The sequence below is a fragment of the Gambusia affinis genome, linkage group LG21 (genome assembly GCF_019740435.1).
Source record: "Gambusia affinis linkage group LG21, SWU_Gaff_1.0, whole genome shotgun sequence".
Lineage (NCBI taxonomy): Eukaryota > Metazoa > Chordata > Actinopteri > Cyprinodontiformes > Poeciliidae > Gambusia > Gambusia affinis.
In genome coordinates this window covers 22,438,497-22,457,463 of record NC_057888.1, presented here as the reverse complement: position 1 = coordinate 22,457,463, position 18,967 = coordinate 22,438,497, and the positions used below count along the sequence as shown (strand labels likewise).

Genomic DNA, 18,967 nt, shown 5'->3' with positions numbered 1-18,967 from the left:
ATATGACCTAGAGTTATTTAATTTCTCATAATCAGCTTTAATTCCAACAACAAAATGATGTATGTTTTTAACATATACTGTCTCTAAAGTGTTGCTGCTCACCAGGTTGTGCTGCTCTCAGATGATGTTAGCTAACATTCTAATTTGTGCTTGATATGATAGCAGAGCAGGTGAGGGTCTTCCTGTTTTCACCTCCCAACAGGACATTCATCTTTTCGTGCTGTGCAGTTCTTAGGCTGCACTGTGCCCTCTGCCCTCCCACCCTCTGAAAAATGACTACAGCACTAGATGGAAATAAATCTTGTGACTTTGCAAAAGCTTTTTGAACTATTTCCAAAGCGAATGAAAGTCTTAATCGAAGCTAAGGGCAGTCCAACAGAACATTAGTGTTTGTAATCTGTTTGCTTTTGGTGTTGACTTTCTTTTCTTTCTGTAGGCAGTGTATGTGTTTGATGAAACAAAAGTTAAAATCTGCCTGTTTAATTGCTTTTACTGTTTTCTTTACTATTTCTTACTGTGCAGCACTTTGACTGGGAAAGATGCTATATGAATAAAGTTTACTTAATTACTTACTTCCCTCCTTAATTTGACTCAGACTGACAGAAAAAACTGTACTGCAGTTACACATCAGCAAATGTTTAATAAATTAGAATAAAAGGACAAAATTTCTTATCTGATAAAGTTTCCCAGATCATACTGAGAAGACATTAAAAGCACCACCACTATCTCTGGGTTTGATCATTTTTTATTCAAAAGAATTATTAAAAATAATAGAAAAGGGCCGCTCCACAACTAGATAACTCTGACCTGATTATAACCTCTTCTCCCAAAACCAGAGTGCTAGTCCCAAATTAGCTGCGTTACAGTCATTGCCTGTTTTATGAAATGTCTCCTCAAAGGGAAAAAACCACACAAAAATTAAAAAGTGTGTTCACCTTTGTCCCTAATGGGGTCGGGAGGGTTGCTGGTTCCAGTCTCCAGCTACATTCCAGGTGAGAGGCGGGGTCAGGTCACCAGTCTGTCGCAGGGCAACACAGAGACATACAGGACATACAACCATGCACACACACACTCACACCTAGGGAGAATTTAGAGAGACCAATTAACCTGACAGTCATGTTTTTGGACTGTGGGAGGAAGCCGGAGAACCCGGAGAGAACCCACCATGCACAGGGAGAACATGCAAACTCCATGCAGAAAGACCCCCGGCCGGGCATCGAACCCAGGACCTTCTGTTTCACAGACTCTCCTGCCAGCCTGAAGGGAATGTCTTTAGTTTCAGCCAACAAACATTTCTGTCATAGTGAACTAGTTTCAGTCATGTTGATGTTTCTGGTATTGAGTCAGTAGCGCCGTGTATCCAGCCACACGTGGAGGAAGCTGTTAGTTAACAGCAGCACTCTAATACTGTTTTAATGATTTAATGACAGAAAGAGCTGAAAAACATCTCCTAGCTGCAGAGTTGCAGTTTTCACGTTATTAACTGTAGAATGCTCTCTAGCTTCTTTCATGCTGGCTTTGCTTGATGATGTGCAAACATGGCCCTGTAAGAACCAGAGCAGTTTTGATGACTAGTGTGCTCTGTGCTGGAGTATTTACTTCACAGCAAGTCCTCTCCAAATGCAGGCATTTGTTGTCTTGAAATGGTTTCCTTTCTTAGGCTGAGAATGAAAGATGTTTACTCCAAGTACGCAGTGTGCTTGTAGTCAAAAGTTACTGTACATTAAAGCAACCAGGAGCTTCAGTGGGTGTTTCATGGACATGGTTTCTGTTGCAAAGATGCCATTTATTCAGTTCTAGTCCAATCTGGATTAAATACATTCCCTGCTGGAATGTTAAAGTGAGAAGCATCCAGCCAGAATGTACACAGGCTGAAATATGTCGGATATTTGGCTTTATGGGTTGCAGTGTTATGGATGAACGAAGTACTGACACCAGTCACTGTCTGGTGTTTGTGTCTGAAATGCATCCTGATTCCATGCTAAGAAATGTGTTGGGTAACGGTCCATGTTGGTCCCTGTCAGGTACATGGCTCCAGAGGTGCTGGATGACTCCATCAACATGAAGCACTTTGAGTCGTTCAAACGGGCTGATATCTACGCCATGGGCCTGGTGTTCTGGGAGATTGCCAGCCGCTGCTCTGTTGGAGGTGAGGACTGCATCAAAAATTCTGGTTACAGCGGACCCAAACGCTCAAAGTTTAGAAAAATTTGGATACAGGAATGAATATTGCTAATTATTTTGGCTCCATGCTTTTTTTGTCAGGCATTCATGAGGACTACCAGCTACCTTACTATGACCTGGTCCAGTCAGATCCATCAGTGGAGGAAATGAAAAAGGTGGTCTGCGAGCAGAAACTTCGACCAAATATTCCCAACCGCTGGCAGAGCTGTGAGGTAGGCTAGAGGGGGTTGAGTCTGAATCACTGCTTTCTGAACAGAACCAGCACCAGTGATGTGCTGGACTTCTACTGGAACACAGCCACCACACTACCATGATTAACTGTAACATGACTTTCAGGTTTCTGTTGTGTTCATTTGAAGTGTGTTGTGATCAGTGATGTCAATCGGATGACTCTTTTCAGTAACGAGTAATTTAACGCATTACTATTTTAAATCCTGAACTGCAACAGAATTTAGTCATTCCATTTACAGAGCAGTTACATTTCTCTCCTTTCTTCTTTGCTCCCTTATATCCAACATCTATATTCAATTAATGGCTGAAAATATGTAACTGTGATGAGAAGAGCTCCACAGTTCCATCTATCTCTGCATTATCCGGCAGTAGAAGTGTGAAGATGTTGTGTGGGTGTTGTTATGCCAGTTGGCTCTAACGTAGCTGATGGACAGAGATAGTGTTAATGAGGGCTGAAGGAAGCCTTCGGATGTAGTACTATGGTCTCAGTCTGACACACGCACGCACACGGCTGCACACACACATATGTTTGCGCAGCTATCTTTACAGGGACTTTCCATTGACTTCCATTCATTTCTACAGCTTAAACCTTACCCTTACCTTTCCCCACACCCTATCCATTACATACCTAACGCTAATCCTAACCAAAATTCAATTCACACCTTAGTCCTAAATCTGACCCCTGACCCAAAACAGCGTTTCCCCTTTTGGGACCAGGCTTCAGTCCCCACAAAGAGCAGTGTGTCCCCACAACGTAGTATATTTCAGGGAAATGGTCCCCACAAGGTATTAGAAACAAACGCACACACACGCGCCTGCACATGCACACGCACACACACACACACGCACACACACACACTCTCTCTCTCTCTCTCTCTCTCTCTGACTCAGAGAAAGCAGCTGCTGTTTATATCCCCAGCTCTGGTCTGATTGCTGGACCAGCTTTCAGCAGATAGTTGGGATGTCTGGGTTTACAGAGCTTATTTTTAACAAATGATCTGTTTGTTAGAGAGCAGATCAACCCTTTATTAAACTCTTTTTAAAATACTGCTTAAAATTCTAACAGGAGCTTGTTGTTTCTAGTAAACAAAACAGATCAGTGAAAGGTCATTGTAACAAGACGTCACTGATGTATTTGTTGCACCAAAACATGGTAGCAAAATAAGCATTGATGATATTGATTGGCAATCATTCAAACCTGACCTTACAATACAAATATGACAAACTTCAAAACCTCCAACCACAAACAGCAAAATGGAAAACACTGGCTCATTATAATCATTTGTGTGTTTTCGCATTTCTCAACTTGAAAGGCGAGAAATGTAAGATTGTAGTGACTGATTAACCCTTGTGCTGTCTTGCGGGTCAAAAGTGACCCACTAGCATTGTTAAGCTGTAGAAAAAATGCCCTAAACAATCTTTTTCTGACTTGAAATTTTATGACTTTTCCTAAATTGACCCTGTCATTCGTAAAAGTGATACTTTGTTTTTGTCTATATTTTCATGGTGGCTGTACACCACAAGGGTGCAAGGATTATCTTATGAGTCATTTCTGACCCGTGAATTGAAAAAAGCATTTAAACACTAGAAAAAGAGTTCAAAGGCCACACACAAACTATCTTTACTACACACACACCACACCACACACACACACAACACATTGATTTAGGTGCTGAATCCATGTGGTGCTATCAGCTCCCAGGAGATGATGACCTCACTGTACCCCAACTGCTTCCACAATCTGCACATGGATAAATTACTGTGTCCGTACTCTGTCTTTTTTATCTGCTTATATGCACACTGCTGCACGATTACATAACCTTAACATGTAAGACTGGCGATATTCACACATAAACAAAAGCTGGTTAAGCAGACCAACTCTCCTTAGAGAGGCAGCAGAATGAGGAGAAGATAAAAGCAGAAGTCGCTGCAATCTTTACTTCACTCTGTGTCACCCTAAGGTGAGCTGAGTGGAGCCCAGCGCTGGATGCTGAATGTCACCCTGTTCTGTTCTATTCATATGACTTGTAACATTTGATAATTATCAGCCTTTAAACCTGGTTTATACTTAACGAAATCTCATTTCTCAAGGTGATGACACTGAGGGTTGGGTCTCAGAACTGGTAAACGGATCTGGAAGGGAAGGGAAAATGTTTGCACTACAACAATATTACATTTACCTGTATTTGGCTGCTGGCAGGTGCCAATTTCCACCTCTGGTAGAGCAGCTGATGGTGTGTTGTTGGAGTGTGTTGGAGTGCGACACCATAAGCCTTCAGGGTGTTGCTGCACCCTTATCCTCCCTCTGGTCCCTGGGAGCAACCCGAGCAGGTCCGGTATGTGTGAGGAGGGGGACGAGCTGCTGATGTGTGTCTCTTCTTGTGTGCAGGCTCTGCGGGTCATGGCTAAGATTATGAGGGAGTGTTGGTACGCCAACGGTGCTGCCCGGCTCACCGCGCTCCGGATCAAGAAGACGCTGTCTCAGCTCAGCCAGCAGGAGGGAATCAAGATGTAGACACAGCTCACAAACACACACACTCATCTCTGACTGGGATCTATACCATTAGCATTATACCATCCTGACGAGGCCTCAGCCTGTCCTGAAGGGAAGCTGAGGACTTTTTCTGTCTCACTCATTGCCTGAGGAGGCTGGTCTCCTGCTGGGCAGGTGGACTGATGTCTATTGGAGACATCTGATGAAGGAGGTCTGTGCCTGGGGGGATGGTAGAGATACGTAAGGAAGCCTCCTATCTCTGACGTTTCATTAGAGCATCCTCTTCAATCATCACCATAAACCTTTCTGTAAACAATCCAAACCTTTCCCCTTAGTAGGGCTGCAGCTCTGGAGATGTTAGGGAAAGAACTTGTGATTTTCTAAGTAGCGTTGAATGTGCTTTTTACTGGGACAATGACCTTGTGTCATATCGTTGCTATAGCAACTCCCAGGAAGCCAAGAGTGTCATCAGCTTGTAAGGGATGTGACAGCTGCTCCACGGACTACTCTGTGTGGCCACTGAGATGCGTTACGGGACAGGAAATGTCTCATTATTTTACTCAATGAGCCAGATAGCTCCAGTGTCCTTAAGGTGCCTGGGTCATCATCTGGAGAAACAGATGATGACCCATGATGCATGCCATGCCATGATGCATCATCCCATGATGCTTCCCATGATACATCATGGGAAGAATGGAATGAATAGCAGCTGTTTGGGTCAGCCTGATTACACATGTTCCAGTCAAAGAGCCAGACATTGAAAATACCCAATCAACTCTGATCAATAGATTATATTGTTTTATTTATTGCAGATAAACTACTGCAATAAATAGTATTTTAATAATAAACTTATTTACTGCAACAACAGTAGTTATACTGTTATTTACTGCAAACAACATTCTAAGTGCAGGATGTTGGCTACACTTAGAAGCCATCATCCTGAGCTTTGATTTCATTTGAATGAAGAGTAAACAAAGGGTGGATGTTAGGGGTGTGTTTGATACTATAATCTCTTTTAGTGTTAGATACAAACATCAGAGAACCTGTGAATGAGCAGAGACCTCTGACCTGCAGGACATTCTCACTGCAGCTTTAATTCATAAATTACCATCTGACACTTCAAAGCAAAAACATCTACAGGAACTAATTTTACTTCAATCAGAAAAGCAACAATTATTGGTAATGTTGCTGAAATTATCTCAAATATTTTATGGTTACAAAAAGGATATTTGTTAGTTAATCATCCTACTAGTATATAAACATCTGCTGAGCTTAACTGTAGATTTCAGATGGCCAGAATATGATTGTTTTGCTACTCAGCTCTTCACCAAGCAGGTGTTTCTGGGTTAGCTAGCCAGTCCTCACGCTGTTGGTCCACTCTGAGCTGGTAGCTGTGAGCTCTTTGACTCTCTGACAGGCTGATCTTTGCTTTTTCTATTTATTCTAACAGATTTGAATAGGGATAATGTTTGCAGCCCTACTATACAGTTTTTCTACCTTGGATGGCGACCTAGGGGTCCCATCAGAGGCCTCATGGTCAGGTTGTGATGCTAAAGCTCTTCATCATGTCGTCACTCAGTCATACAGGTGAATTTAATTTATTGTGTCTGTTTTTGGATTTTCTTTCTGGTGGTAGGGGACTTTTTGTGCTAAACTGAACCGGACATGGTGACCTCATTCATTTTTGGTGAACATGCTGCAACATATGCAATATACAGTAGATAAATGTGTCTATTTTCTATACTCTGCTCTGCTAAAACATAAACAGCAAGACCAACAACAATCAGCTGCCACCATGCCTTCCAAACCAGCCGGAACCGGAAAGTGCCAGTGCTTTAAAACCCAACTCCTCTCATGTCGGCTGCTGTGGCATACTTGTTCTCTGTGTGCGTGTGTGTGCTTGTTGGATTTACATTGAGCTTCTACTATGCACACCCAGATGTAGGGACGAGTAGCAAAAGGAAACACATACAGCACACCATCCGTGGCAGCATGCACACCCGGCCCGCCGACGCTCTGGTGCCATTTTATTAGAGACAGTTCCCCACCCCATCACCTCTGCAACCGCTCATCACCCAGCTCCTCCTCTGCTCTGCAGCGCCTCCAGCTGGCTGCACTTAGAAAAACATAACAGCCACACATTGTCAGTGGCGCTCAGAGACTTGGAAGCATTACCGATGTTTTTCTATAAATGGATTCTGTTCAGAGTTTTGTTTCTTCAACCTGGAGAAAATTTGCAACAAGAAAGCAGTGAGGTAGATTCAGTCAAAGCAACCTGATATTTACTAAGCCATAGGTTTTCCAGGTGTTTATTATTTTCATCTTGTTTTGTTGCATGGTGTTTTTCTATCAGAATGTACATTTATGATTCATAGAAAACAACCTTGTTACTTCAGCTGAGCAAGCCTTAAGGGACCAATGCAAAAGAGTCACTTTCTGCTCTTAGAATCTTTTTTGTTGTTGTTGTTTTTCAGAAAGAAAAAAAAAATATATATATATATATATATATACATATATCTATCTATATATAACTGATTACTATAATAAAGGTAGTGATGTATGTAAAAGACAGACGATGTATATGCAGCACCTGATTTAAGAGTTTGTCTGCCTGTTCCCACACTGCCATCCAGATGAACAGATCCTGGCTTTAGCATGGCTCCAAAGCAAGTCTCCAATCAGAAACAGGAAGTCATCAATATTCAACTAGTTCTATGTGCCAGATTGTAATTTTCATAACCAAACCAGTCTCTCAATTGTTGTTATCAATAAGTGCACTTCAGGCCCACTCCAGGTGCAGTCCACCTGTATGGCAGTGTGGGTCTCCATCAGTCTGTTTCTCTCTGTATTACTGTTCTTTGATTCATAATGTATTAATGTGCTGCTATCTGCCTCTCTGAGTGGACTTTGTGCTCTGGTTTCATGTAAATGTCCTCGTTTTGCCTGATCGGATTATTTTTTGTGACATGTTGCTCGATCTACTTGGTCAGCTGGTCATTGTCGTCTCAGCATTAACTGTACGCGCACACACACAGTGATGAATTCCTTGGTTGGTAGAATAACCTGCTTTCTAAGCCCTTGTAGCAAGTGTTCTTAGGAGATCATTGCAGATGTTTGTAGAAATAGATACAGCAGCACCTCTAGAGGTTGTAACATGTAATTGTTCAAGTAGAGGAAGACTTTAGAAAACCTGATTTCTGCTGCTCTTTTTATTACTCGTCAGCCATGGCTCCATCATCTAAATTAATTATGGAAGACAAGACAAAGATTGTTTTTTTTTCCACCAAACTGGTGCTGGCAGCACTTCCTCTCATCCTGCCCTGTTCTGTTCTGACACAACCTCTGGCGTATCAGAACAATCCCCCTACACACATACAAACACACACATTCATTTGAGTCATCTCTATCAGCATATCACTCTTAATCACATGGAAAACGGTCAGGAGCAGATATGGCATATTCAGTTATGCCATATCTTGTGGACTAAACAAAGAATAACATTTTGCAGTATTAGAAAAGGTCAAATGGAGGTCATACACCCGGAGTCAAAGTGTACTGATAGAGAGTGTCACATCTACAGAAGTGGTTGAAGTACTTTTCCTAAATACTTGATGAAGTCCAAGCATTTATCTTTAGTTTATGTGGGTTCAGAGGTCAAACATTGGAATTAAAGACGATGTCAGAGTATCCCTTTAAGAAGCCATGGCGTCCCCTGCTCTTTATCTGTGGCGACTGTGGCTTTGCTTCATATTTATTCCATTTGTAAAGTCATTCTCTGGGAGATTAGCAACAACAACAAGCTCAACTCAACTGTACCTCTGGTATGCCTCTACTACAACAACATTCATTTTGTCTTAAAGTCACCAGCAGCCTTGCAACTTTTCCCCCAAAACCCAAGATAACTTAAATGTAAAAAGAGAGAAAAAAAGAAATGGGTTTGTTTGTTTGTTTGTTGCTTTAGTTTTTTTTTTTTTTACAGGAATCTCTGTCCCGTGTTCCTTATTGCCTTTCTATCTTGTCATTCCATGTTCTTCAATTGACTTTTAACATTTGCCAGCTACCAAAGGCCCCGCCTCACTGCAGCCCTTGCCTTCAGGCTTTTCTTTTCTAAAATAATGTCATGGGAAGTGTTTGCAAGTAGTTGGTGTCTAACTTGTTGTAGATGACTCTTAATAACCAGAATCTGGAAAAAGAAAAAGAAGTTTGGATTCCACCCAAAACACAGTTCTGAACCAATCATAATTACTACATCATGCATGCAGTATTTCAGAGGATTGCTTGGGAACAATATTTGGTACTACATATACAGTACAGAACAAAGGTTTGGACACAACTCTGTGTCCAAACCTTTGGTCTGTACTGTACTTCAAGTGTCATGGCATTAAAGCAGCACTCTAAATCCTCTAGCATGATGTGATTGGAATTGTTTAAAGAGGTTAAAAGTTCACGTTGGTTTAGAAGACATCCTGACAAGCTATGATCTCCCAGACTGTCCAGACTTCTTTCTCTTCAATCTACTTGAGGTGAATCCTATCTACTGCAGGTCAGAGTAACTACTCCTAACCTTTCCACACAACTCTTCTTAACTGCCCTTTTAAGGTTTAGATTAGCTCAAAACTGAATTGGTGTGCTTGTCAGGGTTTAAAGATAGGATTCTTTCCAGAGGAGCTGGAGCTGCGATTGTGTTTTTTTTTTTTCAAACCAAGTTTGAAAAAACACAATAACAGATTGGCGATTGCATCAGATTGTTGGAAACATAGTTGGCTTGTCAGTTACTGACTGATGTTACCGATGCTACCTCTGTTTTGATGCCAACTTTAAGCCTTTGGTCCCAGAGTGTGCTCACTGGTGACCCAGAGACTGGATAGGCTGAAGTCCTCCGTAAGACCCACAACATTACTGGGATGTTTCCTTCTTTAAATTAGCTGATGCCGTAGCGTTATTTTCTAGAAACCCAGTCAGCTTTTCTTGTAGCTCTCAATAAATGGTTAATAAGCATCTAGTTTACTTGTATGACCAGTACTCTGTTTTTCTCTGCATTATAATGCAGCAGATAATTTACTATTTGAAAAATATTTTTTCTTTGTTTTTCTGTTAAGCAGATGCTTAATTAGATTCAGGTTGTTGAAAATAGTGCCATACAATATTTGAACATTTAGGTATTTAGAGTGGAAAAGAAAAATTGATCACTAGATGAAAGAACAGTCCTTGATTTGTGTGAAATAGGCAGCAGCAGGCAATATTGGGATGACTGGAAGCAGTTGGGTAAATAAGCAGCAAAATGAGAGAGCAAAGCATCCAACAGCACAAATATCTGGAAAATCTTTATCTGAGCCGTTTAGTTATTTAAACCCCATAAAGCAGATGCAGTCAGATCAGTCTTGTACCATATCAAACATTCAGGCCACAGAAAGCATTCTCCCTTCCCTACCCTTGGAGGCCCTGAACATGAACTAACTTCAAACCATGCACGGACAACTTATCACAGTCAAGAACGTATCAGCCCACTGAAGTCAACAAGCACAACTTGCAAATTTCAGCCCAAAGACTGGCATTTACAACAGTATGCCACACGGGTCTTTATTTTTTATGCAACCTCTGGGCGAGTCGGGTCTCTCCAGATCCCACAGATTGAACAGCCTACCTATGCTAACACCGTCGACACACTGTGACTCAGGCCAAGTCAGGGCCGGCGATCATTTCATTCTGTCCTTGTGGTTGCTGTCAGAGAGCCAAGGGTCACTAGGTGGGGCTGCAGTTAGGGCGGCGTGGTGCCAGGCATAGCTGAAAGCTTTATCATGTTTTATTTGGTGCCTAAGTTCGATGAGTGTTTTACTTTTCACCTGGAAAGATAGGATTGCATGTAATTGTGTGTGATTGTATTGACAGCTTTATAAATGGCATCAGAAAGCTGACAAATTTTGTGAAAAGCATACAGCAATTAACATATTGAAAAAGTCAATCAAAAAGAATATACCTCTGATTGAAGACAAATGTGTTTTACCTCACTGTATATATAGGCTTTATTTGTTTACTCCAAGTTTGCAACTGCTCTCTTTTTGTTTCTATGAAATGCTTAAATATTTTCTTTTTAATGGTACTTTCTGTCAGATGGCATTGTATTGTGTGTATTGTGCGCCAGCAGTATACTCTTCCTCCTTTCCCACTGCTCTGTATATGACTTGTTGTGTTCTGCGTGAGTTGTACAGTCAAAGTGCTTTTCAAATGTCTAAACCCGTCAGAGTTCTGGGTACAGTAGCCAGATTTCCTCTGTTGTTTTTTATTTTTAAACCAAGAAAAATAAAAAAAAGCAGGAGAGCGTTAGAGTGGAAGAGACTAGAGGCGATGGGATGGACTGATGAATCAGAAACCTCTCAAACTGTCAAAGCCTCCTCACCTTCAAACTGTTGGATTTCTAAGCGTATTATCTAGTCTTTTTTATATAATAGCGTGTACAGATGAACGAGACATCAACATAGGAACTAGAGGATTGATAATTATGTTTATTTCTAACATAGCTGGAGTAGAAAATGATGTGAATAAAGAAAGTTTCATTTGACTGTTTTTGGCTGCTTTATTATTCAGGTCAGTAGTTTTCTAATTCTTCTGTCCAGCAGCTTCCTCAGCCTTTACACCAGTCTTGTCCTTGTCCAACTTCTTATCAAAGATTGGAAAGGGAATGAAATTATTTATTTTATTTATATTTGAGATGCTTAGCTAGGAAATATTGGTAAATATTACAAATGAAACACTTTTCATGAGACTTTATGAAAATCAACAGAAAATTGTGGGTAATATTTATACACTTATCCATCCGTCTTCTTCCGCTTATCCGGGGTCGGGTCGCGGGGGTAGCAGTTTCAGAAGGGAGGCCCAGACTTCCCTCTCCCCAGTTACTTCTTCCAGCTCTTCCGGGGGATCCCAAGGTGTTCCCAGGCCAGCCGAGAGACATAGTCCCTCCAGTGTGTCCTGGGTCTTCCCCAGGGAGGCGTCCAGGAGGCATCCTAACCAGATGCCCGAGCCACCTCAACTGACTCCTCTCGACGTGAAGGAGCAGTGGCTCTACTCTGAGTCCCTCCTGGATGACTGAACTTCTCACCCTATCTCTAAGGGAGAGCCCAGCCACCCTACGGAAAAAACCCATTTCGGCCGCTTGTATCCATGATCTCGTTCTTTCGGTCATGACCCAAAGCTCATGACCATAGATGAGGGTGGGAATGTAGATCGACTGGTAAATCGAGAGCTTCGCTTTTTGGCTCAGCTCTCTCTTCACCATGACGGACCAGTACAGCACCTGCTTGTCGGCAGACGCTTCGCCAAGATATACGGCCTCCGATCTAATGAAACGATGACAAGGTCGATCATCGAACTGCGGCCTAGGGTGTCCTGGTGCTAAGTGCACACGTGGACACCCTTATGCTGAACATGGTGTTCGTTATGGACAATCCGTGACGAGCACAAAAGTCCAACAACAGAACACCACTTGAGTTCTGATCAGGGGGGCCGTTCCTCCCAACCACACTCCTCCAGGTCTCACTGTCATTGCTCACGTGAACGTTGAAGTCCCCCAGCAGAACAAGGGAGTCACCTGGAGGCGCACTCTCCAGTACCCCCTCTAAGGACTCCAAGAAGGGTGGGTAATCTGAGCTGCCGTTCAGCCCGTAAGCACAAACGACAGTCAGGACCCGTCCCCCTCCCGTAGGCAGAGAGAGGCTCTCGTTCACTGGGGTTAGCTCCAACGTACAGGCGCCGAGATGCACTGAGATGGGGAGCAACAAGTATGGCCACTCCTGCCCGACGCCTCTCACCTTGGGCAACTTCAGAGTGGAAGTATGTCCAGCTCCTCTCAAGGAGACTGATTCCAGAGCCATGCGTCGAGGTGAGGCCGACTATTTCTAGCCGGAACCTCTCGACCTCACACGTTAGCTCCGGCTCCTTCCCCACCAAAGAGGTGAAATTCCACGTCCCAAGAGCTAGCTTCTGCAACCGAGGATCGGACCGCCACGGTCCCCTCCCTCGGCCGCCACCCATCTCACAATGCACCCGACCCCTTTGGCCCCTCTCACAGGTGGTGGGCCCATTGGAGGGGGGACCCATGTTTCCTCTTCGAGCTGAGCCCGACCAGGCTCCATGGGAAAAAGCCCGGCCACCAGACGCTCGCCGTCTTGCCCCCCATCCAGGCCTGGCTCCAGAGTGGGGCCCCAGTGACCCGCGTCCGGGCGAGGGAACGCCATGTCCAATGTTTTTAATCATCATTGGGGTCTTCGGGCTGCGCTTTGTCTGGTCCCTCACCTAGGACCTGTCTGCCTTGGGTGACCCTACCAGGGGCATGAAGCCCCAGACAGCATAACTCCTACGATCATTGGGGCACTCACACCACAATACGCTGGCAGCCCAAGGAGAGCTTGTGTTACGTCCAAAAGGGGCACAACATATTTGAGGACACGAAGGCAAGAATGAGGATTCAAAAATTACTTCACTTTAAAACTTTCTTGAACTTTTCTTTTGGTTGAGCTGCTTTGATTTTTCTGTGTACAAAAAAGAGACTTAAAAAAATGGAGAGGAAAAAACGAAACCCCAAAAGTACTGTAATGATTTATTAGCATAAGTATGAGCTGCTATTCCTTTTTTTTTTAAAAAAAAAAGCTTTTTTGGGCTTTATTTGATAGTTAATTGACGGGAAAGTGGGTAATGTGGCAAAGGTCGCCAGGCCGGGAATCGAACCTGTGACGCCCATGTCAGGACTAAGGCCTCCCATATATGGGTTGTGCTTAACCCCTGCGCCACCACAGCACAACCCACGAGCTGCCATTACTGAGGATGCAGCACACGCCTCTAACAAACTGGTACACCCAACCAATAGCTTCACTATTAACCCAACTCTGAACTCTTTTCCACTGCCGGTCCTGGTACTGCCACTCCACCGATCCCCTGCCCACATAACAGGCCTTTCAGATGTGAGTGGGAGACAGCAGAGTCAGACAGGGGAAGCCATTCTGCACATAACAATAAGGATCAGAATGCAACTTATAACAAATACACATCTCTCCTAGACCTGCTTCAGGGTAAGACTCGGAGGGTTAGAGATTTTCTGGACCCATTAGATAGAGAGTTGGTCAGTAGCTATATTTATATATATAGTTATGAGACTTTTTATTATTTCATTATTACCTTGGAAAATCATACTAAGGAAAATGATCACTGTATCAGGTTAGCAATCCTTCCCCAGGCATTAAACAGAGTTCTTATCTAACACTCCCCAGATTTTAGCGCAGTACGGCAAATGTCACAGTAGAACAGTAGAAAACAATCATTTCCTGAAACCACACAGAAAACCTTGTAAAAGTTCATGCAGTCAGTGCGAACCTGCCGCACCGCACAGAGAGTACAAGGCTTGTGGAGTCCTACTAACCCCATCTCTTATGACCGCAGGTGGGTTAAATGGACTTCTATATTTTCATATTATAGGGGTAGACACGTGTAGAGATCATACATGATGTGCTAGAACAGACCTGGGCATTATACGGCCTGCGGGCCACATCCGGCCCACTGGATGACCCTGACTGGCCTGTATAACAGACCTGAGCATTGCTGCCATGTAAGGTTTGCTGGAAATCCCAAAATAAACATACCTTCTAATTTCACCACATTCATGGACTAAAGCTGCACTGCTTTTATTCTGAAGTTGCTGTTTTTCTTATTCATGCAAGACGTGCACGTGATTGAACATTATCAGAAGACTACTTTAGCCCTCAAAATGTCAGCCCAGGCTAAAAAAAGAAAGGTAGATTCCGAATGTAGGATTTTCAACAAGAATTGGATGGCTAAGTATTTATTTACTGAAGTTGGAGGTAAAGCCGTGTGTTTAGTTTGTGGGAAGCAGATCGCTGTACTTAAGGACTACAATCTGAATCGGCATTACCAGATGAAACACAGGAAAAAATATAAAAACTTGACTGTCGACGCTGAAAAAGGGTTAAAATGGGAAGCTTTGTTAGCTAAACTGCAAACCCTGCAAGGCTTTTTTACCAAGCTCTAGTTCATAGCAACAGCATTGGAGAAATAGCATGGATTGACAGTGACTTTGCAAATCCACCTGAATTTGCCTTGAGTGAATTTCCCTCCATTATGATTTTCCAAGGAAAAACTTAACTTTGCGAGCAGACATTGCTCTGTAGGGAAGCTTGACCAAAGATGGCCGGGGACATTACACTGCATAGTGCCGGAGAGCTCCATGTGTGTGGGAACTTTATGATGACTTGGCTAACATGATGAAGACGTGTCTGAAAAGAAAGAAAGTACTATCGCATGCAGTATTAGACACAGCAGATTGAGCTGTAAGTGAAAAAGAGTTGGGGGAGAAAGTTGGGAAGTGCACTGAAGAGAAGAAATTCCACATTTGCTGTGATATTTTATTGTCTTGTTTGACTTGAAAATCAGAATAAGTTTGAAACTGTTTACTGTATTGTGGTGTGTTGATTTTGTTATGTTATGGTTTGTCAGGCTTCAATCTCAGGAGATTTTGTTTTAAATTGTGTTGAGTGATATTTTTTAGACTTTATTTCTGTAAGAAAAAACTGAATTTCACTGAAAGAAAAAAAAATCCTTATTTTTTATTGTTTGTCCTAAGAACAATTCTATTTAATAAAATAAACAAAGAACTGGAAAAGATGTCCAGTGAGGGGAGAATTTTTCTTTTAATTTTGTATTTTGATCTCTCATTTTCTGCCTCATAATTTATTTTCCTAATGTTAAGGGAAACTTTGTTTTATTACTGTTTCATTGTTTCTAAACAGAAATGTTGATTGTGATAAAGTATTTTGTTGTCACGTATAATATTTGCCAAATTTCTATCCTAGGTCTTTTGGATCCTTTGGTTCTATGAAGCTTTAATATGAAAAAGTAGTGGTATCGATATCAATGATACTGGCCCTACATGTACTTGGTATCAGAACAATAACAAATTTCCTGGTATTGCCCATCTCTACCAGGCGATGTTAGCAATTTTTTTTAAATATTGGCTTGTAACAAGGCTGCCTTTTACGTTCGGATTTTACAGTGAGGATGAAACGTTGAGGCAGAGTCAGGTGGAAACAGCAGTGGTTTATTCTTCACACAGCATCAATAAATCATTTCACAGGTGAAACTGCAGCCTTAACTAGTCCCAGCTGTGACGGACCAAATCACTTTTAATTCACAGGGGGATTTCAATCTACCAATCTTCATCTATTTAAATAAAATACCTTTTACTAAATAAAAATATTTACACTTCCTTTTTATAAATATTTTATGTTTTATTATTACACCGTAATGAAACACCACAAAACCCATAAACAATTCACCCCCTTCCCCCTTTTCAATGGCCTCTCCCGGAACCTATAAATGGTGTCTGACCCTGGGGCAGTATTTGTCCAAACACCCTGGACAGGACACAGAAAAGACAGATGAGTCACTTCATATTAGTGATGGGCAAATGAAGCCTCATGAAGCAATGAAGCTTCCGGCCCATTGCTTTGCCCAAAAGTTCATTACTCGATGCTTCATTCATTTCTCACTAGTGACACCTGCTGGTGAAGCTGTGACAGCCTTGTCACTCAGACAGACATATTTAAAAACAATTAGTAAATGCAACATTGTCACAAAGTTTTTGTCAAACTCACGTTTAGTAACAGGAGAGTCAATTAAATCCTATTTAACTAATCGTTTTTAGTTATTAAAATTATTTGTTGCCAATCCTAATGGCTGTTTTCTTCTGTCATTGACTGATTTAACAGTAGACATTTGTTGTGGTGTACTCGGAGTGCAGTGCTTGTTGGGGCAGACAGTTTTCTTCGAGTTTTGATTTGCCTCCTGAAAAACTTTCTATTGGCTCTGATCTGATCCCTTATATTTTTACTCATAAGCCAGAATTTTACTCATCCAACAGCTTTAAGTCTGTTTCTGCTGTGCAAGACTGATATATTTTTGCAGAACAAAGAAATAGTGGAAATTTCAAGAAGGTGAAAATTTTAGAGGTGAAGGGTTTAATTATTGTTATTTAAGAATCTTGTGAGTGAATCATCTCAAGTATTCCCAGATGTCAGATTTCTGACACGCAAAATGAAACAGTCACGTGACCCATGCAATGCGAGGCCTCGTTTATTGCCAGTCACGTGGTTTTCAGCAAGACGACACAAGCCTCGAAGCGGGGCTTCATTGACACGCCCCCTCATTACTCGGTACAAGCCTCGAAGCCTGGCTTCAGATATAGACCATCACTACTTCATATTAGCACTCCACATTTAACAGATTATGCACAAACATTTGCTCAGTTTTACCCACCAGTAGCTCATTGCTCTGAGTAACAATTAAACAGGCAACCACCTCACTTCTCAATGAGGAGCAGCTGTGCAGAGCCCAGAACAAAAGAATACATGTTAATCTCTAAAAACACTCAATAAATACAATGAAAACTTCTTGTGTGCAAATTGTTATTTATGTACAAATCTATGCTTGAAGTGCAGCGCTAAATAAAGTGCTTGATAATAGAGTGGAAAAAGTGCTTTTAAAGTGCTGTACTGGGACTTAAGTGAAAATAGTCCCAGTAATGTAGATCTCTACAGTACGATTACTGTAGAGATGAAATAATGCAACACATGTACGGTTTGCATACATATGGTGCATTACAGTGATAGAATAGTTGGGGTTCCCCTGTAGGCAAAAGAAATTGGATGAAGAGAGAATGAGAGCCATAAACATCAAAAATGTATATTTTTGACATACTTATGACAATAAATATGTGCCACCAACGAGAAGGACCTCACTGCAGCAAACAGAAAGGGGCGGGAACAGACCACATGGGGCTCTCAAACCTTATTTGGAATGGGACCATTGCACTCCGGAAATGAAGGGGGCGCTGTTTATTATATTATCCGCAGGCTCCTGTTTTTATTTTCTTTTGAAATATGTGAGATGTATATATATATATATATATATATGTGTATGTATAATTCTTTTTTTCACTTTATTTCAAACAAATAACACTAACATACTTAGAGGATCTTCATCACAAATATCATAAATATCACAATATTATATAAATATAATAATAATTAATAATAATTAATTATAATAAAAAAAAACTAAAGAAATAGATAGTTGGAGGGTAAATTTTTATTTCCTTTACTTGATTCTCTATGTCCTCCGAAATAAGTCAAAAGTAAATTCTAGATTGAGCTGAAAAGCTTTTGTTACTCCAGGTGTATTGTCTGTCAGTGGATGACGATGTCTCCAAATATCTAATCAATTTTGGCATTTTAGAGTAGTCCAAATGATGGTCCTGTCCTCTTCTAAATCTGTCTGTCCAGTTGAGTGGGGAAAAAAACTTATTAAAAACTCCCCCTAAAATAACTTTTACTGATGCCAAAAAAAACATGGTGTCCTCCAGCTCCTTTAAGAAAATAATATTTAAAGAATTAGAATTATAACTATAAATATTGCCCAGCAAAAAGATGTAAGAATGAAATTCAACCACTGTGAATCCAATGACCCTTATTATCAGACATAACATCTAAACCTTTACCTTTTGAAGTTATCTTTTAATATTGCTACTTCCGCTGATTTGTTTGAACCATGTGCTAACTATATATCTTTGCTCCACTGATTTTTCCAAAAAGATTCATCTTTTAAACATCAATGGCATTCCCAAAGAAAAACAAATCCACTCTTGCCTCTTTAGAAATTAATTATATATATATATATATATATATATATATATATATATATATATATATATATATATATTTGTGTGTGTGTGTGTATATATATATATTTTTTTTTATATATATATGTATATATATATATATATATATATATATATATATATATATATATATATATAATTTATATCATTACACAGATCCCTGCTATGAATAGATGAAAATGTTAACTTTGTGCTTTATGAACATTAAAGAAATGTAGTTTAATAAAATGTGACCCATTTAAAATGACTCCCTGAATAAAATTTTAAGCCACTACCAAAATCAACCATTTATAAAGAGTAAGGCTTACTGCTGAGTA

The 18,967-nt window shown here is 41.1% G+C and overlaps 1 protein-coding gene across 2 annotated transcripts in view; it reads left to right on the top strand.

Annotated features, from left to right (window-relative positions):
- Window positions 1-11,473, top strand: part of tgfbr1b (transforming growth factor, beta receptor 1 b) — a 36,586-nt gene extending 25,113 nt beyond the window's left edge. For both annotated transcript variants that reach the window (XM_044104284.1, XM_044104282.1), the window contains exons 7-9: window positions 2,025-2,149; window positions 2,266-2,396; window positions 4,805-11,473. In XM_044104284.1, coding sequence (XP_043960219.1) covers window positions 2,025-2,149; window positions 2,266-2,396; window positions 4,805-4,930 — 382 coding nt within the window. In that variant the 3' untranslated portion in view covers window positions 4,931-11,473. The remainder of the gene's footprint in view (window positions 1-2,024; window positions 2,150-2,265; window positions 2,397-4,804) is intronic.
- Window positions 11,474-18,967: the final 7,494 nt, after the last annotated feature.